General features: G+C 57.3%; 1 protein-coding gene across 4 annotated transcripts; it reads right to left on the bottom strand.

Annotated features, from left to right (window-relative positions):
• Positions 1–787: 787 nt before the first annotated feature.
• Positions 788–22735, bottom strand: KATNB1 (katanin regulatory subunit B1). 4 transcript variants are annotated; one of them, XM_042968579.1, is made up of 20 exons: positions 22363–22735; positions 20365–20669; positions 16085–16215; positions 12680–12797; positions 7335–7435; positions 6682–6723; positions 5965–6048; positions 5628–5743; positions 5129–5200; positions 4817–4967; positions 4524–4714; positions 4279–4409; positions 3820–3870; positions 2891–2958; positions 2632–2751; positions 2392–2541; positions 2031–2107; positions 1876–1950; positions 1503–1619; positions 788–1200 (listed from the first exon to the last, which is right to left on the bottom strand). In XM_042968579.1, exons 2-20 carry the CDS (start codon positions 20402–20404, stop codon positions 1068–1070), a joined length of 1968 nt encoding a protein of 655 aa, XP_042824513.1. In that variant the 5' UTR covers positions 20405–20669; positions 22363–22735; the 3' UTR covers positions 788–1067. The 4 variants fall into 4 exon arrangements, with proteins under 4 accessions (XP_042824513.1, XP_042824515.1, XP_015396627.2 ...); XM_042968581.1 differs by lacking the exon at positions 22363–22735 and adding an exon at positions 21818–21928 and having other exon boundaries at positions 2632–2700; XM_015541141.2 differs by lacking the exon at positions 22363–22735 and adding an exon at positions 21818–21926.
• Between the last annotated feature and the right edge of the window lie 707 nt (positions 22736–23442).

Below are 23442 nucleotides of genomic sequence, written 5' to 3'. Positions count from 1 at the left end.
TGGGAAACCATGGCTCTTCAAAGGCTTGAGAGCCACAGCCGGTAGGGCTGGGCTAGCCTGGCTCCCCTCGGTCCTGGCCTTGCCCCTTAAGTGGACCAGCTGTAGGTGGGTGCCACCCTCCTCCCAGTGCTACCGGACCCCAACCACAAGCTCAGTAACTCCCCACTCCCACCCCCCGCCATGGGGGTTGTCAGCCTGTACCTGGTCTTGGCCTCGAGGGGGACTGCACAGGGGCTCAGTGGGGCCCCCTCTCCAACTGGGGCGAATCTACCAGCTGCTGCCAAGGAGCACAAGGGATCAGTGCTGGGGGTCCTGCAGGGAGTGAACACAGTTCAGAGCCCTCATTGGAGGACAGGGCAGCTGCCCTTCCAGTCCTGTCCCTGGAGGCCTCTCAGAGAAGGGGGAGTGGTTTGGGGAGGGAGGTGGGCTCTGTGGCAGCCAACCTGTGAGGCTGGGGTCCTGGCACCCTGAAGTTTACAGCTGTCGGCTGGCCCTGGAGGCACCCACAGGACAGCTGGGGGTGTGGCTGAGACAAAGGGATGGGCCGGTGGGGGCGACCCCTCGCCTGTTTCCCTGAGCCATGAAAGGGGGGGAGCTGCTGCCCCCCCCCCCCCATAGGTCTGAACTTGCCCCTTCCTGCAGGCCTGGCAATCTGCTGCCCCCTGCTGGCCACTCTGCCTGGTGCACTGCCTCCAGGAGGGGGAGCTGTCTCCTCCGTGAGGGGCCAAGCAGGTAGCCCTGGGCCTGAGAGAGCCACGTGGCCAGAGAATGCCCCTCCAGGCAAACCAACCAGGGAATAGTTACAAATTTAATAAAATCCGCCTTATAAATTACAGCAGCAGCCCCAGGGCGCTCTCTGCTGCCCCAAGAAGCGGGAGTTGGCAAAGCTGGGCAACCACTGCCGGGGAGAAGTTGTCTGAGAGCTCAGGGCTGTGCAGGTGGCCAGTGGGCCAGCGCCACCACCTCCAGGATGGCCGCAGGGCTGCAGCAGAGGCCAGGCAGAGGCTCACGGGCCCAGGAGTGCACAGGGAACAGGAGTGGGGGCTGAGGCCAGACCCAAGAGCTCCTCAGTCCAAACTGGCCATGAGTAGGTGCAGCTCGCGGAAGGCACTGCCGTGGCGGCCACTCAGAGCCGACTTGCTCTTGACGAGGCCACTGATGCTCTTCAGCTGCTTGTAGCAGAGCCGGCACTTGTGTAGCCTGTGGGCAGAGAGGTAGCGCTTGAAGTGCCAGGGCCTCTCCTGTCAGACCACTCCCGCCCTCCTCTTGGAGGCAGGCCAGGACGCAGGACTCATCCGGGCCACGCCCGGGCTCAGGGCAGAGCAGGCCACGGAGCCCGGTCTGCAGCCACCCCCATCCCACGGGGGTAACACGGCCGAGCCACTGTTCCAGGCACAACCTCCTCTATAGGCTGCCTATAGCAAGGCCGTCACTGAGCAGGCTGGGCCCCCAGGCCCGTGGACCCCAACATCCCAATGCTGACACACGGCTGGGCCCCTCACCTCTCCTCCCGGCTGATGTCCACACCCACAGATGGTGGGGCCGCCAGGATGTCAGTGATCAGGGGCAGAAACCGCTGCAGGATCAGCTTCAGGGAGGTGCAGCCAGTCTGGACATAGCTTCAGAGGCAGATGAATGACGGAGCCACAGACAGAAAGATAGAGAGCAAGGTCCACAAAGACAGAGGGGTAGACGGAGGAACAGGGACAGCACACGCTTGTTCTCAGCGTGGCCTCTCCCGACTTGGCGGGGACGGTAGAGCTGCAAAGCCGCTTCACACGGGCACCAGCCCTGGGGTCCTTCCCGTCGTCCCCGAAGGAGCCTCTTGCCCCTCCCATCCCTGCCGTGAGGCAATTGTGGCTTCCCCACGCCTACCTCTCATATTTGCTCTGCAGAAGCTTCTCGATCTGCGGCAAGACCGTGGTGCACAGGTCCAGCTTCCACAGGGAGCTGGGGAGAGGGCGGGGGACATGGGCCCTTAGCACCCGGCCCGGCCCGCTCCGCCAGCCCCGTCCACCACAGCGACTTACGCTTTCTGGTTGACAATGTTGAGGAGGTCCACGACCACCGACAGGTCATTGATAGCCACGGCTGAGTCCACCGACGTCTGTGTAAAGAGAGCACCTGTCAGAGGGGACCGGGGACACAGCGGCCCCTGCCTGGGTGTGGTGTGATGGACTTTGTCGTGCGGTGTTAACAAGACTGCACCTAAAGTGATGACCGTGAGGCCCACAAGAGGTGTTCGACAAATGGCAGCTTGTGATGACGATGGTGGCAGAATGGGACATGAAGTCAGCCAGTGTGGTGACAGGGGCCACCCAGCCCCACTGCCCCGCCTTGCGCAGCCTTCTTCTCGGCCAGCCCAACGCCTGGGGGAAAGGTGGTGCTTGCCTTGATGTCACCCGTGGTCCACACGGCCCGCACGGTGTCCAGGTTCTTATGGCGGCTGGTGAGTACCACGCACATGGTGTCGTGGCCTTTGCGGATCTGCGACATGGCGTCCTCGTCGACCAGCTCCGCCTGCTGGGGGATCTTCACGGCCTGTGTGGGATGGGTGCCCACGTGCTGGCAGTGAAGCTCCGCCCTCGCCCATGGGCCTCCTTCCCGCCCTCAGGTTGGACCCCCACTCACGGGCAGGAAGTCAGAGGCCTTCAGCCCAATGGGCTCATTCCGGGTGGCAGGGATGATGGCTGGCTCGGCCTTGGGTGCGGGAGTGGGAGTGACGACCGGGGGCCGGGGCAGGACCTCGAGCTGGTAGGGTCCAGAGCTCAGCGGGTAGCCAGCCTGAGGCCTCCCTGTCTGCCCACCCCGGCACGGGAGGCCCCGACCTTCGCTGGGGACCTCAGCCCCTCTCCCAGCCCCACACTGCACCCTCTACACCTAGACATACATTTGGCACCGGGAACTGCGAGTCCATGGGTGGGCTGGGCTTTGCCGCCTCCTTGGCTGTGGCCGTGTCTGGAGGAAAAGAGAAAGGTCTCTGGGTCGGGTCAGGTCAGGCCAGAGGGACGGGCGGGAAGAAGGCAGGCCTTGTGGTGGACCTCTGGGTGGCGCCTGTTAACTGGGGGAGATGGGCAGGAACCAGTGGGGCAGCTGAGGAAGGAGACATCAGCAGTGGGGGGTTGGGATGGGGGTGGGGGGGCGGGTTAGGTGTGGGAGGCTCCTGGGAAGGCCTGAGGGTGGGGGTCAGACCTGTCCCCTCCCTTTCCACCCACTCCACCACAGGTCTGGCAGAAAGCAGGCATCTGGTACGGTGTGTAGATGGGACCCAGGGAGTTCCCAGGAGTGGCCATCCTGTCACCTCACTGGGAATGGAGTGGGGGGGGGGGGGGGACATGCAGTGAGTAGATGGTGAGTGGGAAGCACAGGAAATACCACCTTGAGGGCGAATGATGAGATGGCCCCTTGAAGAGGAAGCCAGGTGGAGGAGGGGAGGGACGTGGGGGCTGGCCTCCGGCTCCCAGACCCCAAGACCCGCCCCCCTCCCACCTCCCTCCCACCTGCTGCTTTTCCTGGCTCTCTCTTCTCCACCGGCCCACAGGGGCCCTCCCTCAGCACACCACACCCCTGCCTCCACAGCACGTCCCATCCGCAGACCTAGCAGTGTGGCTGTCTGCCGTCTGTCCTCCTCCCTAGGGTGTGGGCTCTTGGGGGGAGCACCTGCCCGCCTTGCTCATGCTCCATCACCAGGGCCTAGCAGGGGGCCGGCACACAGCAGGTGCTTTTGGGTGAGCCCAGAAAAACTGGAGATGGTGCCACGGCAGATGAGGCCTGGGGAGCTGGTGACCCTGGGAGGCCAAGCTCCACTGCCCGACTCACCGTCCTCGGGGGGTGCCGGGAAGGGCTCACTTCTTCGGGGTGGTGTCCGACCTGCAGAGGCAAGGAGGGCTGGGGACTGATAATGGCCAGCCTGGGGCTCCTGCCTGAGCCCTCAGAGCCGGGCTGGCCTGGGACCCAGGGGATAGAAGGTGGTCCCCAGGCGCACACACAGCTGCAGACCTGTGACCCCGTTCCTGGTCCCAGGAAACCCCAGGCCTGTGCCCTCCCATCTATTTGCCCCTATGGGGCCTTCCCTTGCTCGGGATGGGCTGGGGCAATGAGTGACCGCGGGGCCTCTGCTGGGGCCTTGAAGACCTGGGACAGAGCCTGGGTTCCAGGTGTAAGCTGGGAATCAAGCCTCGGAAGCACAGCGACATCCACACCGTCCCCCATAAAGCACAGGCCTCCATGCACAGATGGGGGCCCCGGGCTGGGCAGGGGCTGGGGGGCGGGCCTCACTGATGCTGTTCTTGGGCTGGAAGATCTCATTGTACTCCTCGGCGTTCTGGATCTCGGCCCGAGACTCCCGCTCGTCCCGGTCATCCTCGCTGCTAGGGCTACGGCGCTCGCTCTCCGAGTTCTGCTTCACCCTGTGGGGCGGGGCCGAGCTGATAGGAGGCCGGCCCGGCCAGCTGGGGCCGGTCCCCCAAAGCCTTCTCAGTGCCGGCCCGCCTCCTGAGCCCTCTGGGGACTGAGCACCCTACCTCTGCGGCTTGCTGCAGGCCGTGCTGGGCCGCTCATAGATGCGCCGAAGCGGGGCACTAGGGTGGGCTGACTGTTGCGCCAGGGGCCGGCTGTCCTGCACAAGGTCCTGGGCCACGGTGCCTGTCCTGGTGACCCGCGTCAGGTCCACCACATAAGAGGAGACGTTGCTCTGGGAGAAGGCCACACCTATCTGCAGGAAGTGGCAGAGCTGGGGTACGGGAGGGCAGGACCCCAGCAGGGCTGGGGGGGGGACGTGAGGGCCTGAGGGGGAGGCGGTGGGTGGCTCTCTCACCAGCTGGTCGTTGCAGACAGCCAGGTCGGCCACCTTGCCCCAGCTGACCAGGACCACGTCAAAACAGCGCTCGGGCTCCCAGCCATAGACGCGCAGAGAGTCCTGGCAGCCACTGTACAGGCAGCAGCCATCGGGGTTGAAGAGGACGCTCCTGGGCCAGGCGAGAGGGGGCCGTGGGTCCCAACAAGTCCAGGAAGGCTGTGGGGAGCCCCAGACAGAGGGAGCAGAAGCGGGGACGGGAAAGGCCCACCCATACCCACATCCCATGGCCCCGGAGGAGGGCCCAGACCCACCACCCAGCTGCCTGCGCACCTGACAGGCCCTGGCTCTCCTTCGATGCAGCTCACCACCTGGAACTTCTCCAGATCCCAGAACCGGATGGTCCTGCAAAGGCAGCCAGGCTGTGCCGGGGAGCCGGCGGCCCCGTGCCAGCCTGCATACGGGCCCGGGGCCTGGAAAGCCCGGTTCTCTGCAAACGCCCATCCCTCTGGGTTGTGGCCACCAAGAGCAAGGCCTAGGGCCAGGGGTTGACCCTACACAGGCAGGCGAGGGGCCTTGGTAGGTGGGAAGTGAGCATGGGCTTTAGATCTGGACATGCCATGACGGCCCAGGACACTGGGGCCCGGGAACCAGGGCTGGGGGTGAGATGGGACCAGGACCCCACCCTGGCACGGCCGGAAGTCAGTTCGGTCTACAGAGCATCACCGGCATAGGACACCTCGGGACAAAGATGGACTGGGACAGAGAAACACACACAGAGGACAGAGATGAGAGGTGGCAGTCATGGGTCACAGGCCTTGCTCCTCCTCACCTGTCAGAGCTGCCAGAAGCCAGGAGGTACTCATTGGGGTGAAACTCCACCACGTTGACAGGTCCCGTGTGACCAGGAAACTCGGACATCATCTTGCCAGCAGTCAGATCCCAGAGCTGGGGCAGGGCGGGAGGGAGGTCAGGACCCGGCCTGGGACCTCGTCTGCCCGCTCTCCCTCTATTCCCACCCCGGCTCTTTATCCATGAGCCGCCTTCCGCTCTGGACAGGCTTGGGATATTCGAGCCCGACTGGGGGTGGGGGGGATGGCGGAGGACCCAGGCCAAGAGTGATCAGCAGACCTCAGCCCGCCCCAGGCCCAGGTCAGGCCAGGAGCTACCTTCACTGTGTGGTCATCTGCGGCCGATGCCAACCACTTCCCGTCGGGGCTGAACCGCAGACACCGCACAGCCTGGCTGTGTCCCTGAGGAGAGGACAGAGCGCCGAGCTCACCGTAGGGGCCTAGGCCCAGCGGGCCTCCCTCCTCACCATCCCGCTCCACCTTGCCCTTGACGAGCAGGCCTGTGAGGGAGGGGTCACAGAGGGTGTCACAGAGGGACACTTCTCATGCACTCATGACTTCCAGTCCTGCAGGATGCTCCAGGAAATCCAGATTTATTGGTCATTCGTATTAGTTTGGAAAGCAACATATCTCATGCCTCTTTTTGCAGAGGTACGTGTCCCCTCTTAATGTCAAAGGTCTAAAAACGTCCAAAATTACTTACTAAACTCGGTGCTTCCAAACCCATATGAACAGGAATGCTTTTCACCTAATGACACCTGTCATCTGCCTACAAAGCCAGAGTACGGAGCACAGTTTGGTAAATATGGCTCTGGGAGGAGTCATGGAAAGCGGGGACCCAGATGGACCGCCCACAGCACTCCTGCTCCGCTCTAGATTCACGTTTCTCACTTGGACCCTCATTTCCCACATCGTCACCCATATGGGACAGAATTCCGCCCCCACCCCACCCCCCGTGCCAGGGTCTGGGCACTACCCCATGCTCCACGCCTGCATGGTGCTCGCGGAATGACTGACAAAGGGCGCCCCCCTTACCCTGTATCGGAAGACACAACCTTTCCTCCTGATGTCCCAGAGCTGTGGGGAGAAGAGCAGAGGGGCAGAGTCAGGACAGGTCATTACCAAGGTGGGCTTGGCCTCGAGGGGCCAAGCTCAGTCCTGGTGCCCAGCTCAGAGGACGGTGTGCGGCCATGAGCAGAGAGGGGTTCTAGGCACCCCCAGGTCATTATACCCCAAAATGACAGGGTTCTGGAAACTGTTCACTAAAGGTGAGGTTTTTTTTTTTTTTTTGCTGAAAATCTTACATTTTAATTTTTATTTCTTTTTGAGAGAGAGAGAGCTAGTAGGAGGGGCACGGGGACAGAGGGGACAGAGGATCCGAAGCAGGCTCTATGCTGACATCAGTGAGCCCAACGTGGGGCTCAGACCCACAAACCATGAGATCATGACCTGAGCCAAAGTCGGATGCTCAGCTGCCCGAGCCACCCAGGTGCCCCAAAGCTGGGCATTCTGAGAATGTCTGGCAAATGTTTCCACATCCCTCTTCCTTGGAAGTTGCAGACACTACCAGAGGGAAGACGCACCCCCCACAGAGCCAAAAGCTACCTGTGTCGTCCTCAGGTACGACACACAGCCCAGGGCCCACTGCTGGCCCAGCGGGAGACACAGGGCACAGAACAGTGTCGCACCTTGATGTTCGTGTCCTGGGAACCTGAGGCTACAAACTCGCCGTACGGGTGGAAATCCAGGCTGCAGATGTTGGCTTTGTGTCCCATAAGTGTGCGAAGAACTGTCAAGGAAGAGAGCAGAGACGGGGCATGAGGCAAATGAGACACCCAGAGGGGGAAGGGCTGCCACGTTCACTTGTGTGTGTGCCTCCATGGTAACCACACAGCAAACCCAAACAGCGATTTTAAAACTAGGGAGACAGATCAACCAGAGTCCTACCACGCCGACTGATTTTCCTATTTTCCCCGATAGATGAAGCCACTTCTGTCATTACCTAAGCCCCCAGGAAATGTAGTGCACGCTCCCTGTAGCTCACGCCCCTGGGCTCGTCCCAGTGTGTGCTCACAAGGACGCTGCCCTAGAGTCAGCAGAGCCGGACAACTATTGCACTCGGTTCACTTACGCTCTCCTGGGCCCTTCCCGCCACAGCTGAGGCAGAAGAGGGGTGCAGGAGAGGTCCATGCTGGGGGAAAAGCTGCTTGGTTGAAAAGAGAAATCCAGGAAGGCTTTTTGGAGGAGGTGGTATTTGAATAGGACATCAGTGGGTGGAGGATGAGGGAGGATATCAGGCAGAGGGAAAAGGGGGGCAAAGGCCCCAACGAGGGTAGTTGGAGGGCATGCCTGGAGTGGCCGTGGTCCTTACACCGGCTGGAGGGTGGCTGTGAGGATGGGACGGGTGCCATGTGAACTGAGAACACAAGGAGGACATGACTGCTGCCGTGGGGAATGCACATGACTGCTGCCATGGGGAACGGCTCCCATCCGTCAAGCATTTGCAGGCAGCTCGGTGGCCAGGCCCAGCCCGACCCTCAGGCAAACCTTGTGCTTCTATCTCAGAGTATTTCCGGCACGACTCAGATTTGCTTCTTGTCTCTGGCCTCAAGTGTCTTGCTTGTTAAAAGATTTATCATTTCACCACCTGAATGAAACTGATCATCCCATAAGTGTAGGGGCCAAGGGGTGTGGAATCCAGCCATCCTTAGGTTGAGCCAAGGTGAAAAGGTTGCCTTGTGAGGTAATGAGTTCTCCATTGGAGGTGTTCAAGCAGACTCCAAACATAATGCTTTAGGGACAAGAGAGTTGAGCTCCAAGTACTAGGTCAATTAAACAAACTCTAGTGTATGATTGCCTCCTTCCCTCAAGGTCCAGGTGCAGGACTCTGGAGCCAGACAGAAAAGGGAGCAGTCTGGCTCTGCTCCTTGCTTGCTACGTGACCCTGGGCAATCCCTTACCCCCATCTGAGCCTCGTAATGGTCATGATCAGAGTTAAGAAAGTAGACATAAGGTGCTTAGCACGGGCCTGCACGCAGTAAGTGCTCGATGATGCCAGCTACAGTTATTCTTGTAATTCCTTTCTGCACGAAAGCTGCTTCCTCTGTCCCCCCAATGGAACCTTCGCCCGTCCTCCGGCCTCAGAGCACATATCCTGGTTCTCTGTCTTCTGACGCCAGTGATGACTCCTCAGTGCCCATGACCATTTGGGCGCTTCCCTCGTCCCCAGGACATCTGCTGAGCACTTCTGGTGTGTGGAGAACAGCCTGAATGACATCAGCACATTAGCACTGCCCCCAAACACCAACAGGAGGTGGGCGAGGACCTAAGGCTCAGAGGGTGAAGCAGCCTGCCTGAGGCCGGTCAGCAGGGCGCAGAGCCAGAATTTAAAGCAGGCATCGGCGTCCTGAGAAGCATGCTTCACCTCGTGACCCTTTACCTGAGTCAAGGGCGCTCATTCGTCTATGGCTCCTAACACAGAGCCAGGTACACCTAAGGGCAGGATCAAATGAGCTGCTCCGGTCTTTATCCGCCTTGAGGTCAAAGTGCAGCCCTCCGCCCCCTGCCCACCACATCCACCCATCCTACTCGCTGCCACTCTGCAGCAGGCCCTGTCAGGCGCCAAGCTGGGACCGACCCATTTTTAGCTCCTCCGGAGTGTGACGAGGCACACATCTGTTGACATCTGTTGACTAATTCAACCACCACATCTGTTGCCTATCTAATTCAACCACCAAAACCTGAGCGGCCGCCTCTCCCCACTCTCCGGAGCCGTCACATGCCACGGGGGGCTCAGGGGCTGTTTTGCTGGCCAAATCCGGGGCCGGAGGGTACAGACGGGTGCTGGCCCCTGCTCCAGGCCACGCCCACCTCCCAGCCCACTTGCTTTGCACCCCACGGCAAGGCTTCCAAACTCCAGCCCTGCCCGGAGAGGATGTGGCCGGTTCCACCCCTGTGTGGGCCAGATTCGCAAAACGCAGGCTACCTTCCTGTGGGATGGCTGGGCCGACCCACCCTTGCCCTCTGGCTGCGCTGTGGAAAGCAGGCAGGACCACATTCTTCTGGCGTGACTTCTGCCCTTGCTCTTCTGTCCCGGGAGGGCCCCTGGAAGTCCTGCTACTGCAGGGCTCGGTCACAGGATCCCGGAGTTGCGGAGTGGAGGGGCGTCCTGGATCCGTCTGCCCGGTGTGAGGACCTCCAAGGCATCCTAGCTGAGTAGCCGTTCGACCTCTGCCTAAACCCTCCAGTGATGGGCTGCCTTTCGAGGCAACCCACGTGACAGTCAGGCAGCCCTTTTAGAAGCCCCTGTGCACCTGGGACGCCAACTGGCCCGTTGTTTTCACTTAAGCTGTGATGGGAGGGGTGGAGGTCGGCCTGAGGTCTTAGCTCTTCCCGCCAAGGCTGCTGACGGCAGGTTTCCGTCCCAGCATCGAACCCCCCGAGTGGCAGGGTGAAGGGCACTAGGACGGCAGTCTTGATGCCAGGATTTGAGTCCCGAGTTCTGCCACCCCAGCCACCCCTCCTTGGGCCCCGCTTCGCCCATGTGTCAAATGAGGGGGCTCTGCGTCAGAATCATCTGGAAGCGTACTGAGAGCCAGATTTGGGCCCACGCCACTACTGAATCGGGTTCTCTGGGAGTGAGGTCTGGGCCATGTGTTTGTAATGAGCTCCCTGTAGAGTAGCAAACACTGAGAGCCCAGGGCCCGGGAATCCCACGGGTCGTCGGTCTTCATTCTTTGCCTGCCTCCAGCTCCTCACATTTCCCTCACGTGTGAAGTAGTCACGGCTGAGAAAGCGTGGCACCCTTGGCTCCTCCCTTTTGTCCCTTGCTCCTCAGTGGATGGTGAATGGCCGGTGCTGTCCACTGGGATTCCGATCCAGGTAGAGACTTCCCAGGCACACTGCCTTCTGCTGCCCGAGCCGTTCTGCTTTCTCAGCTGGAGCCCAGCCAGCCGGAGCTTGCTCCTCCCTGGGCCCCGGAGTCCAGCAACACCCAAGCACAGCATGCCCTGCCTGGCTCCCGCGTGTGGCCGGGCAGCGGGAACGCACGTGGAGACACTAAGCGCGCAGCCCCGGTTTGTTATCTCAGGGGCTTTGTCTTGCACATGCAGCCCATCACCGGGCGGGCAAGCATCACCCAAAAGGCCCAGGGGCGACATCTCTCTTGAGGACCATCTACGTAAGAAGACCGCTATTCTTGAGCACAGAGAACCTGGCCACTGGGCACGCGTGGCTGATGGCTGCTGTCCTACAGCAGAGGTCGAGCACACACCGCAGGACAGGCCCAGAAAGACCTCTGGGTCTCAACCAGGCAAGGGGGCTCTCTTCTGGAAAAAGCAACCTCAGCAAGACCCCCGCCACAGTTTCCTCTCCCGTCCTTCAGGTACCGGAGGGCCTCCGCCCAATATGCTGGAAGGTCCAGGCTGGACACTGGCAAAAAGCAGCGAGCAAACAGGTTTTACTTGGACCTCTCACTGTTGGCCTGCATAGTGTTCTGCAAAAATACTGAACTAGCTGTCAGAAACGGGGGGGATTCCACTGAAAGTTCCAGATTCCCAGCTTCTCCTTAAAAAGTCTGTACGGTGGGGCGCCTGGGTGGCTCAGTCGGTTAAGCGTCTGACTTCGGCTCAGGTCGTGATCTCGCAGTCCGTGAGTTCGAGCCCCGCGTCGGGCTCTGTGCTGACAGCTCGGAGCCTGGGGCCTGTTTCAGATTCTGTGTCTCCCTCTCTCTCTGACCTTCCCCCATTCATGCTCTGTCTCTCTCTGTCTCAAAAAAAAATGAATAAACGTTAAAAAAAAAAAGGCAAAAAAAGTAAATAAATAAAAAGTCTGTACAGCTGGTAACACTGGGCCCAGGCTGCCATGTGGCAGCCCCCCCGTGAGGGAAGGCAAGACGCCCCACGTGGCCCGGAAGCAAAGGCGCAAGTTTACACACTGAAAGATCCCAGAAAGGATTTAGCATAGGACCAAGGGTCACCACTGCAAAACCTCAGGACACCGGGACAAAGTGCCTGCGAGCAGATACGGGACCCAGGCAACTGCACGCGTCTCCCAACAGCCACCAAACGGGAGCCTAACATGCGATGTCGCCGCACCTTCAAAGTTCTGAGGGAAAACTATTTCCGATCTAGAGTTCTACAAACTCTAAAAAATAAATAAACAAGGATGAGGGTAGAATAAAGTCATTTTCAGCCGTGGATGGTCTCTAAAACTGAACCCGTCACGCACCCTCTCTCCGTGAGCTATGAAAGAACGTGCTCCAGCAAAAAGAGGCAGAAAACCAAGGAAGATGGCAAATGTGGACTCTGGCGCAGCCAGGCTCCCGTCACAGAGCTAACTCCTTGACTTCCGTGGGAGGAAGGCAGCAAGAGACGCACAGAAGGGACGGGAGTTGCCACGATACCATGTTCCTCAGAAAAGCGGAGGTAGCGAGACACGAGGCAGGAGGACAGAAGGTTGAGGCCCCTGGAGGATGGGAAGGAGTGAGGTGAAGGCTTCTCATTTCCGTCATGATTATTTGGAGAATGGCCGGCATTTGGCTTTTTAAGCTCTGTACAACTTCTATAAAGATGAAAACCAAGTTCATACAAACAGAGCACAAGGAGACAGAAGACCTACCCGCCCTAGGCCCCATTCCTGCAGGCAACGGTTGCCCAGAGCTGAGAGGCGGCGCCCCCACGTCACGGCGCACGCACCCCGGTTCCCCCCACGGGCCCCCACACTTGTTCATGTGTCTTGCGTAGCCCCTGATGTTCTCCCAGGTTCTGAATCCACACCGACACCCACCCGCCCATCCACAGGTGTCCAGGACATCTCCTGGGCGCCTCCTGGGCGTCAGCACCCAGAGGCAGCAGTGACATCGCTGCTGCCGGGCTCACGGGGGCAGGCAGTCGCCACCCGGTATGGTCAGGTTTCCAGGAGGGAAGCACCCAACAGAGTCAGGACAGGCTTCCCGGAGGAAGCAGCTCATAGCAGAGCCTGAGACAACACGACTGCAGGCGTACATGTGGGGAAACCAAGCACAGATGCCTACTTTTGGCAGCTTCTAGGTCCCAGACGCGGATGGAGCCCGACTGGGAGCCGGCCACAATGAGCTCCTCCGGGGTGTTGAGGCGGACGCTCTCCACTGGGGACGTGTGACCTGTCAGGCTCTGTGGAGAGAGGGTAGCAGCTTCAGGGCACTGTGTGGAGAAGCCCCCGCTGCTGCCCCAGTTTCTGGCTCCCCAGGAAGGGCATCAGCAAGAGGTGGCTCAGCAGGGAGGCTGTGCTCCACGGAGCCACACCGAGGCTCTCCCGCACGCAGGCTGGGCAGCCACTTCTCTGGGCCTCGGCCTCCAGGGCCCAAAGGGAGCCAGAGCCCGGTCACGCTCCAAACCCCTCCCGCTGCCCGGTGTGCCCCAGATGAGGACATCGTTTGCCCAAATGGCCCTGGGCCCCTTACAGGGGAGCCGCTGACCCTCCAGCCCTGAGTCCAAACCACTAAGCTCTGCTTCCACCTGGGCTCTGCTTCCATTCCCACTCTGCCCGGCCATGCTCCTCAGGAGGAGAAACCCTGACAGAACCGAGGCCCGGCTGGTCAATGGCACACACCTCACCCCTCTGGAATGCCTGGATCCCCGGGGGTTGCCCCTGGCGGAAAACCCGGCCACACTCCCAGGCAGGGGCTGGTGGAACCCAGAGAGCTTGGCAGTGACTCTACTGTTAAAAACTCTCATCCAACTCAGCGCAGGCCAAAGCGGGGCAGGGCTGGGGCAGGGCTGGGGCAGGGCTAAGCCAGGTCCCAGCCCCGCCCCTTAGAGGGGTGGGAGGTGCTGGCATTTCCAGCTTTCTGGAGAGAAGGCTGGAATGTGAAGTCCATGGCATCTGTCACTCCCCGCCCAGCACTGGCCACCTCGAGGCACAGTGGTGACTCCATCATTGTCTGCTAAGACGATGTTCCGAGGGAGGGGTGGAGATGGCAGGGGAAACTGCTCCCCAGCAGAACTACCCAAAGGCCAGACAGTCACAAGCAGCCTGTGTGACTCACAGACGTCACCAGTAGGAGTATAAATGAGTAGAAACTCCATGGGGGGCCAGTGGGCAAAATGTGTCCACACTTAGAAATGCACATTCCCTGCATGCCACAACCCTACCTCTGGGGGCCTCCTCTGCACGCGCTCAAACACATGGCAAACAAAACAGACACAAGGTCGTTCACCACAGGGAATCTTTTACACAAAAGACTAGAAGCCATATAAGTGCCCATCGGAGGAAACTGGTCAGCTAAGCTGTGGTCCTCCATGCAACAGAAAACTTATTACTTGGCCATAAAAATGAATGAGGGAACCGTCCGAATTATAATACTCATCTTCATGACACTTCAGGTGAGAAAACGTGAATGGTGTATACAGAATACTGTCTGTATATTAAAAAAACAAAAACAAAAACAAAAACAAAAAAAAGAAGGGGGAAAATTCTGGAAGGATATAAACTAATCAGAAACTGTGCTGTGGTGGTCCGTAGGGAAGAAAGTGGGAATCGGGGGAGGAAAGAAGACCTTTCACTGCTTACCCTGGATCATTTGGATACTGAACTATACGAAGCTCACACATACTCAGAAACACACAAACAGGTAAAAGTGGACCGTCTATAGGGGGCGTAGCATGGGCCTGAATCCGAAGGTGAGCAAGAAGGTGGCGGGCGTGAGGAGCTGAGAGGCCTGGCATGCAGTGTGTAAGCAGGGGAGACATGGGGGGAGGCCTGCAGGCTGACCCCAGCGTAAGAAGGGGGTTCCCCGCCGTCTGGCAGGGGACGTGAGCATGGGGTCACCTCACGTCCATTTTGGTTGGTCTTTATTGATTCGTTTTCAATCAGTATGTGTTGCTTGGGCATTTTGGGGGTGGGGGTAGGACACACTTGAATCCCAAGAATAAAGTGAAGCGAAACAAAGCAATTTCAATTCTGTTCTTTACCCTGGCCCTGATTCAGCTTGGATCTCAGTTCTTGGCTGCATCTCACAGAAATACTGAGGTGATTAAATTTCTACTAAAAAAAAAAAAAAAAATCACTTCCTATCCCTTATCTTTATCTTCACGTGGCCAAGAATCATAAGAATGTTAATACCCTGCGCTGGTAAGGTCGTGGGGGGGTGGGGTGGGGAGGGCATGTCCCCATTCTTCTGGCAAGAATATAAATTGATTTCTGGAGGGCAATTTGGCAATATGTTTCAAAAGCTTTTTAAAAAGTGCACACCCTCAGATAATGCAACCATTGCAGATCTGTTCAAAGATTGAGGTAGATGAGGATGTTCCCCTCTGTGGCTGAGCAGAGCCACAGCACTGGAAATAACCTTTAGGCCGGGAACAGGGCAATGGCTAAGCTAATTCCGGCTCATCCCTACAATGGAATACCAGGAAGTCATTAAAAATCACGCTGTGGGGGTGCCTGGGTGGCTCAGTCGGTTAAGCGTCCGACTTCAGCTCAGGTCACGATCTCACGGTCCATGAGTTCGAGCCCCGCGTCAGGCTCTGGGCTGATGGCTCAGAGCCTGGAGCCTGCTTCCGATTCTGTGTCTCCCTCTCTCTCTGCCCCTCCCCAGTTCATGCTCTGTCTCTCTCTGTCCCAAAAATAAATAAACGTTAAAAAAAAAAAAATTAAAAAAAAAAAAATCACGCTGTGGAAGGATATTTGTTGACACTGGAAAATGCTCGCAAACAATAAAGACTGTTTTCTTTCCAGGCTGCAGAGGAATAGGATAGTGCTCCAAAAATATATGGTTATATATTGCCATGATGCGCATGTGTGCACGTTTGCACGTGTGTATGTGTATGCCTGTATATGTATCTGTATCAGCACCCAGAAGGGCACAGACCAAAATACCAAGTGAAGTGGTCTTTGGATGATGGAAATAGATGTAATTCATTTTTGTATTTTCCTCCTTTATGTTTTCCTGTTTTGGAGGCAGTTTGGGGCAATGAATTCATTGTGTGACTGGGAGAAAGTGTTATTAAAGAACCAGCTCGCTAATCAGCTTCAACCTGGTGCCCTCAAATCTTTTTTGTGGAAGGAGACAGGGAATGATTCAAAGTAACCTCCAAGCGCAGCTGACAGGTGGGCGGATGGGCCAGCGGGCAAACCTCAGTCTTGAGCCCATGGGCTTATTTTAGCTTTCTCACATAGGCTCCCCGGAATTCTGTCCACCAGCAGGGGACTTCCCCATTCCTGAGGGCTAGCTACTGTCCCAGCCATCCGGGGTTGTCCTGGGCCTCCCTTGAGCAGATGGCTGCGGGCCGGGGAGGTGGGCACTGATGTCGTGCTGTGTCCCCCTAGCCTCCGGGTGCCCTAGACCTGACAGAGCCTGCAAAGCCACCTGCTCCCCAAGGCCCGACCCCACCCTGCTCCCCAAGCCTGTCCCCTCCCTGGGCTTTTGTCCTGTTTCCCGCAGGCTAGCAAGGCTCACCATGATGCAGTTGGGTTTGTTGATGGACCACAGGTTGACACGGCAGTCATCTCCACCAGTAGCCAGCAGCCGCCCGGAGGCTTTGCCCAGTACCAGTGAGGACACATTGCTGGCGTGGGCAACAATCTCCTCTACACGAGAAAGGACAAGAGGAAAAGGCATTCAGAGAAGGCGGCCCCTGGTCCTGGCACGTGAAGCCCAGGCGGAGGGCTCTGCCCACTACAGCTCCCCTTTGGTGACACCCTGCCATGAGCCGAGGCCTGGCTGCTAGGACAGGCCTTGCACCTGAGGCAGAAGTGACTATTTCTCAACCTCAGGCATTCCTGTCCCACACTCCGGCCTGACAGTTCTGCATATAAACTGATAGTATTTTTATGTTTACCACGCTCAACTTAAAAAAATGACTTGCCTTTTGTATTTAGCTCTTTCTAAATAAAGACAATTAAGCGGTAAAATTCATAAAGTCATGAGATTGATATGTTCATTATACTTTATCTATAATACAAAACAAAAACAATTATTAAAAGAAAAAATATTGACCCACATACCACCTAAGCATCTCTCTGGGGCTGGTTGCTACACACATAAACTCACTTTGGAGAACATACTTGGACCATTCAGGTCAACTCTAGACAAGCTATCTCCAAGTGAGCTCACCCAGGGCTTCAGCCCGCAGCTTCAGAATCATGGACCAGGTTCTGGTCTGAGCTCTGCTACTGTAGGCTGTGTGGCCTTAGAGTAGTCACTTACCCTCTCTGAGGGCTGGGTTCCTCCTCTGGTAAATGGAGGTAATAACAGTGCTTGGTTCATTGAGTTGCTGAGGATTCCCTGAGAACATTCTGTTAAGCCATGCTCAGTGGTTGTTAGCAAGGCTAAGGCACAGAGAGTGGGCACTGGGGGCCCCGGCAGGCATAGGTGGGTGGGCTGCCTGGGGGTGGGAGGCCCGGGTGTGAGGGGTGGGAGTGAGGGCTGACCAGACAGAGTGGGAGGTATGGCCCCGGTGGGCAGCCATGAGGGCCCCTAGCCAGGACTGCTGAAGCTGCAGGGGGGAAGCAGACGTAAACCACAGAGGGTCTCATCAGTGCTCCAAAGGGAACAAACATGAGCAAGGAGCTAAGAGGCAGCCCAGGCCTCGAAGCCAGGCCCTAAGTGACTTCCTCCTGGGAATGAGGAAGACAGAGGACAGGTCTCCCCACACCAGCATAGGGAAAACCCCAATATGCCGACGCCCTGAGGCAACCGGGAGGCCGGCTTGGGTGACGCTGAGGAAAAGGGCTTGCGGTCGTTGCATAGAGGGCCTCTCCTGCACTCCGGCCTCCACCCTGCCTGGGGGTCTCTGTGGCACTGACTTCGCACCACAGGGCGGGTGGGAAATGGGGCCCAGGAAGGCTGCTTGTCAGGAAGTGTGGCTCAGAGGGGATGTCATCAAAACTGCCCTGAGGACCAGACCCCAGGCTCACTGTCACAGATGATGCGCCACCTCAGGGCCCCGCCCGGCCAAAGCCCTGCACAGGCTGAGTCCAGCCCCAGCAGAGGCCCAAGTGTCAGCGGAGGCCTCGGGAACCCCATCACTGGACTCAAGGGAGCTGAGTCCCTCCCTAATCTGCATCTCAACTACGGGCAGTTCTGTCCTCTAGACACTGTAGGGACAGATCCCTGGGGTGTTCTGGGGCTTTGGCCACAGACTCTTGTCCGTTCAAGAGCTTCTGTTGGGACCTAGTGACTTCCCAACCCAGAAAGAGAGCACCCACCTTCTCCCTGAGCACTCAGTTCCCAAGCCTTGGGCCTTCTCCCCTTCTCTGAAAACACTCCCTGCATGCACTGCCCTCCACTTGTGCCCTACCTAAAGGCCTGGGTGTCTACCTTGGCTCTCACCCTTCCCAGGGAAACCTCTGGCTGGGCTCCACCTCACCGGGCTTTCTTGGGCACACTGCCACCCCTCTCTGGGCCTCAGGACTACTGCCCCTTAATTCATATATAAATGTTTCCTGGGCGGCTGCTCCAGGCCCAGCACTGGGGAGAATGTGGGGAACAACAGTGAGAAGGTTCCTGTGTTTATGCTATAGCCTGATCAGATGGGTCCTGGGACATGGCATCCCTCTCGAAGAACCACAGATGTTGGGGTAAGAAGGATGTGGAGGTTGGGTCTTTCTAGAGGGGCTCAGCTCACTCCCCTCTAAGCAGCCTGACCAGGGTCTCTGGCCTGATGGGAGCCCCTGGAGGAGCCAGGGACCAGCAGGAGAGGGAGGTACACCATGGGCACCAGGCAGAGGAGGCTTCGGCACGGGGCACTGGCCTAAGAACTCTCCCTCTGGCCTGAAGGACAGCAACCACCAATGGCCCAGGCCTGGGTACCGAATTTTAGTGCAAACAAATAAAATTCCTCACAGCATCTCTTGGCAGGCCAGGCTGATGGCTGCTGCTCCACCCTCTGGCCCAGGCCTGTGCCAGTTTCTCAAGCTCAGCTGGCACAACCTGGGCCCCACGTCCCAGCTAGAGCCGGGGACACTGCATTCTGACAGAGGCGCTGAGGATTTGCATCCTAAATGGAAGGTGCAGAGAATTGGGTTTCAATGACCCAAACTGGCCTAGCACCTTCTGATCTTTGCTGGACTCTAAAGCCACAAGGAGCAGGGATCATTTGGCTTTGGGATCTTCAGACAGCTTATACTCATGGCGGCTGCTATGCACATGAACTTGTCAGCAGAACCGACATGCCTGATCATATTACCTCTTGTTTGAACACTTTGATGGCTTGATCTTGCCTTTAAGATAAAGCCAGGGCCTCAGAAGGGCTGGGGTCCCGTGGACAAGTGCCCCCAAAGGCCCCAACAGCCTCATGTGACACACTCTCTCCACTGCTGTGCGGCAGCCTTCTTTGAGCACTTCCAACATACCGAGCTTCCTGCCCCAGGGCCCTTGTACGTGCTATTTAGGCAGCCTACAGCACTCCCCTACCCTGACCATTATCTAGTTAATGGACTTGAAGCACAGGTCTCAGCTTGGAATCAGAGAAGGAGAAATGGAGGGGTGTGGTTATTTGATTCCTGCCTGTTGCTCTCCCCAGGCTCTGAGCCCCGTTGCACAGGGACCTCATCTATTTTGCACGCCACACCCCCCCTCCGGACTGTCTCCTCAGTGCCTCATTCTATGCTCAGGAAAGACCAGCTATGAGGGAATATATAAGCCCCAAAATTACAGAGCCACTCTGTCCAAACTGTACTCTCCTTGGGAGTCCATAACAGGGTTCTCCCAGAACCCTAGGGCTAAGAACAATTTGAAACTGCCCAAACTTCTCATTTTACACATGAGGACACTAAGATCCAGCAAAGGGCTTTGCCCAGGTTCTGAAAACAGCTCAGAGGAGCCTTGCACAGCTTCCGAAAACAGCTCAGGGAGAGCTCATAGCCAAAGGTGACCAGTGTGGGCACAGCAAATCTATGCCAACCAGTTATTATAGGTCAGAGGGACCTTTGGATCCTCAAGATCCTTTCCAGGGGTCCAAGAGAAAACTATTTTCAGAATAACACCGAGATGGTACGTGACTTTTACCCTCTCGTTTGCTCACAAGCATACATGGGATTTTGGGGGGGAAGACATGTGATGACATCATCACAAATGGCATGTTTGACTGTATATGCTTGTGTTTTAAAATGTCTGGGTGTTAATTCCTAACGTGTAAATATGGATAACTCCCATAAACAAAAAGCCGTCAGGGTCTTCAACAATTTTTAAGAGTATAAAGAGGTACAAAGATCAAAACGTTTAGAACTGCTAGTGGAGAATAACGTGAAGATGGGTGATGCTGCTCAGTCACATTCCAGACCCTTTTGCCAGCATCCCTCAGCCTCCCCTCTCACCCCCACCCCCACTCCAAGATGCCCCACCTCATGGGGGAAGCCCGACTCGTGAGATGTCTGCAAATGCCAAGAACACCTCTTGGCGTTTCTCTAATCCCGCCTGTCAGCCTAACTGCGCTGAGAGCTGCTTTTATGTTCATCACCTTGCTTGGGTCTCACAGCAACTCTGGAATGTAGGTGTGATCATCTCACTACACAGACAGGAAATTAAGCCTCAGAGAGGTTAAGTCACCTGCCCAGTGTCACCCAGCTAAGAAGGGCCAAAGTCATGATTTGCCTCCTGGTGTATCTTTCTGCAAAGCTGGGAGTCTCTCTCTGTGCCAAGAACAGGAGACAAAGCTGGGGGTTCTGGCTCTCCAGCAACAAGCAGCTAACAGAATAAACGGGGTGAGCAAGAAAAAAAGAGAGAAAATCACTCACGCAACTTCCAGGCCGTCTTGGTGACCACAGGGGTGGCCATCCTTCAACCGGCTGCACCTGAAGCTCTGCCCACGAAATAGACTGTGCTTTCCTCCAGGGGTGGGGGTGGATCCCCCCCAGGATCCGCCAATCAAGTTGGCAAGGAGTTCCCACACATCCAGGCAGAGAGAATGCCTCGACTCTCAGCTCCGGATTGCCTCCTGGTTTTAAATCATTCACAGCAGCCACAGCAGCAGCCTGTGTGTGCCCGTCAGGATCCTGGATTGTGGAATGTCAGGCTTGAGCCATCTCAGCTCAACCCTGGGCTGGAACACAGACAGAAACGATGGCTTGTTAGAAAACACTTGGTATGAGTTCGCCAAACTCTGGGCTTGCAGAACTACAGCTGCAGCTCCCTGGATCACCAAGGCCACTTGACAAAGAGACACCCACCAAAGCCACCAGAGCCAGGAGCTGCACTGCCAATCGGGTTTGAGAATCTGGAGGAGGCACCTCAGGCAGGGTGACTTGGGACCCAGGGAAAAAAGGTCCTCCCAGATGCCGGGATGATGGGATGGGAGGAGGCTCTGTTCCAGGAGGCTGGCCGCCTGAAGTGCAGCAGCCGCAGTGGGGCGGGGAAGACCACATGTCCGCAGTTCAGACAGATCTCTGGGAATGACTGCTGTGTCTGACGCTATGGCAAGGGGGTGGAGTCAGAGGCTAAGCTTATGGGCCCAAGAGAGGCACTCCAGAGACAGGCATTTAAGTCTTCTCTGGGTAGAATCTCAAAGAGGGCCCCGAGGGTCCAATCCCTCCGTTCGTGGCAAGGAAACTACTCCTGGCCCTGGCAATTCCCAAGGACAGACTGGGAACTAGGTCTCCAGTCTGGGCATGAGTCGGTATGACTCCTCAACTCTAAAAGGCCACCTCATGAAGCCTTCTACCCTTTTCTTCCAAGCCTCTTTCCCATGAACCCTCTCCTGTCCGTCCCCTCTCTCCTGGATTCCCCAGTTCTGCCTCTCTAGTCCGCCGTTTGTTCCCTTTCTCCTTGCTGCCTGTGTCCCCCATCCGTGCATATCCTGTCTCCTGGGCTCCCTAACTTGACCCCTGCCTCGCCAGACCCCCTTTATTTCCCTCCCCACTCTGCTATCAGTATCCCCCCATTCATTCACTCTCCTGCTTCCAGTGTCCCTATTCACCACCCATCCTCCTGCAGACCCCCAGCTCCGCTTCCGGCCTCCCGGGTTTTCTCCTCCGGCCCCCAAGCCCGTCCCGCCAGTCCCGCCCGTCCCGAGGCTGGGGCTGGTCCCACGGCCTCGCCAAATCCTCCCACTCCTCTCGGCTTGCGGGGCACGGGCTCCAATTTCCCCCCGCCCGGAACTCTCTCCGCCACGGCACGGCTCGGCCCGGCCTGGAGTGGCCCGGTCCAAGGCCCATAGGCCCCCTTTCCTCCTCGCCCCCTCGCCCACTCCACCTGCAGCTGAGGCTCCGGAGGCCGAGGCTCCTCTCCAGGCGCGACCCCCACTTGCCTCCATCCCCTGCCCTGATTGGCCGCTGCTTGACAACCGACCCTCACAACAAAACCTCCGGCTCAGAGCCCCGCCCTCCTCACCACCCGCACCAATGAGCCGCCGCGAGCGCTCCACCTCCAGCCAGGCTTGACCAATCGAAGAAGGCGCTTCTGCCGCTTTTCCTAAGTACCCGCCCTCTTTTCCTGAATTGGGACTAATCACGAGGAAGGAGAATTCAAGAGCCTCCCCTCAGCTTCTAATTAACCAATGAGGGCTGTCATTTCCTTGGTCCCGCCTCCACCTCAAACTTTCCCTTTCCCCCGCTTTCCTTCTCTCCCTCAAACTTAATTCGCGTTTGAAAGCATTTCGAGCCGCCCCCCAATGCCGGCTGCGCCAATCGCTTTAGCAACCGTCCCAATTTAACCAATAAGCTTAAGCCTTATTGGAAAACCCAGTTCCCAAATAGCCAATGGGGAGGGGACATCGGGAGCAGCGTGAAGCCACGGACCTTCCATCTTGGAGGAGGGCGAGGAGGTGAAGTTTTATCACTTTGCTGTAGTTCCTGCTCCTTCCCTCTAGTCGGGGGCGGTGCTGCGGTGGTCTAAGAACTTTACTTCACTTCTCTGGCTCGGACTGGAGACCTTCAGGGAGACGGAGCTTGATCCCGGGTGCGAGCCGGGAGTGGAGATCCGGGGTGCTGCCCCACGGCCCGGCATCGGTGAATGGATGTGTGGGCTACCACCTTAAAGGCACCACCAACCAGAAATCGGAGAGAGGCCGGCTTCATTTGATTCGTGGGCAGGAAGGGCTTAGGGAAGGGCCGTGACCGGCTGGAGCCGGGGCCCCACACGTGGCCAGGCCGCCTAGGAACCGCTCATTAGGGACTCGAGCCCACTGGTGATGCCCAGGGCCTGGTGCCTAAAGACCCCCGAACCTCCCCGTTTATCCGCCAGCCGCTCACTGCAGCTCAGGGCAGCTTGATCTCTTGTAACGCACCTGACAATCCTAAGAAGTAGGAATTCCTGTTCCGATTTACGGATAAGGAAACTTGAGGTCCAGATTAACGCGCTTGTAATAGGCCACACGATAAAAAAGAATGGTGTCCGGATTTGAACCGTTGTTGTTAAAGCAAAGTCTGCGGATTTCTCCACGGTACTGCACCCCCCGCCAGAGAGAGGCAGAGAGTCCACCCTCACGTTGTACTTTTGGGAAGTGGGTGGAGAGAGGTATCAAAAGAGGACTAGATGAGCAGAATAAAATCTGATTGATCAAAGCTGTCCACTCTGTATTTCCCCTCAACTTTTTATTGTGAAAAACTTCCCAGAGAAAACTTGCAAAGAATTCTACAATGATGTGTAATAGTTTTAATAGTACAATTCACCTGGTGGATAATCCAACACTTGCTAACATTTTTCCGTATTTGCTTTGTTCATGTATGTATGTTTGCTGAGTGATTTGAAAGTTGTAAACATCAAGACATTTTGCCCTCAGTGGCACTAAAATGCTGAGCACGTACCTCTTAAGAATAAGGCTTTGGTCCTGATAAACATTAAATCACCACATTTAAAACAACAACAACAACAGACTA

The sequence above is a fragment of the Panthera tigris genome, chromosome E2 (assembly GCF_018350195.1).
Source record: "Panthera tigris isolate Pti1 chromosome E2, P.tigris_Pti1_mat1.1, whole genome shotgun sequence".
Classification (NCBI taxonomy): Eukaryota; Metazoa; Chordata; class Mammalia; order Carnivora; family Felidae; genus Panthera; species Panthera tigris.
The sequence above is the reverse complement of the archived record's forward strand: the minus strand, read 5'-3'. Positions and strand labels throughout refer to the sequence as shown.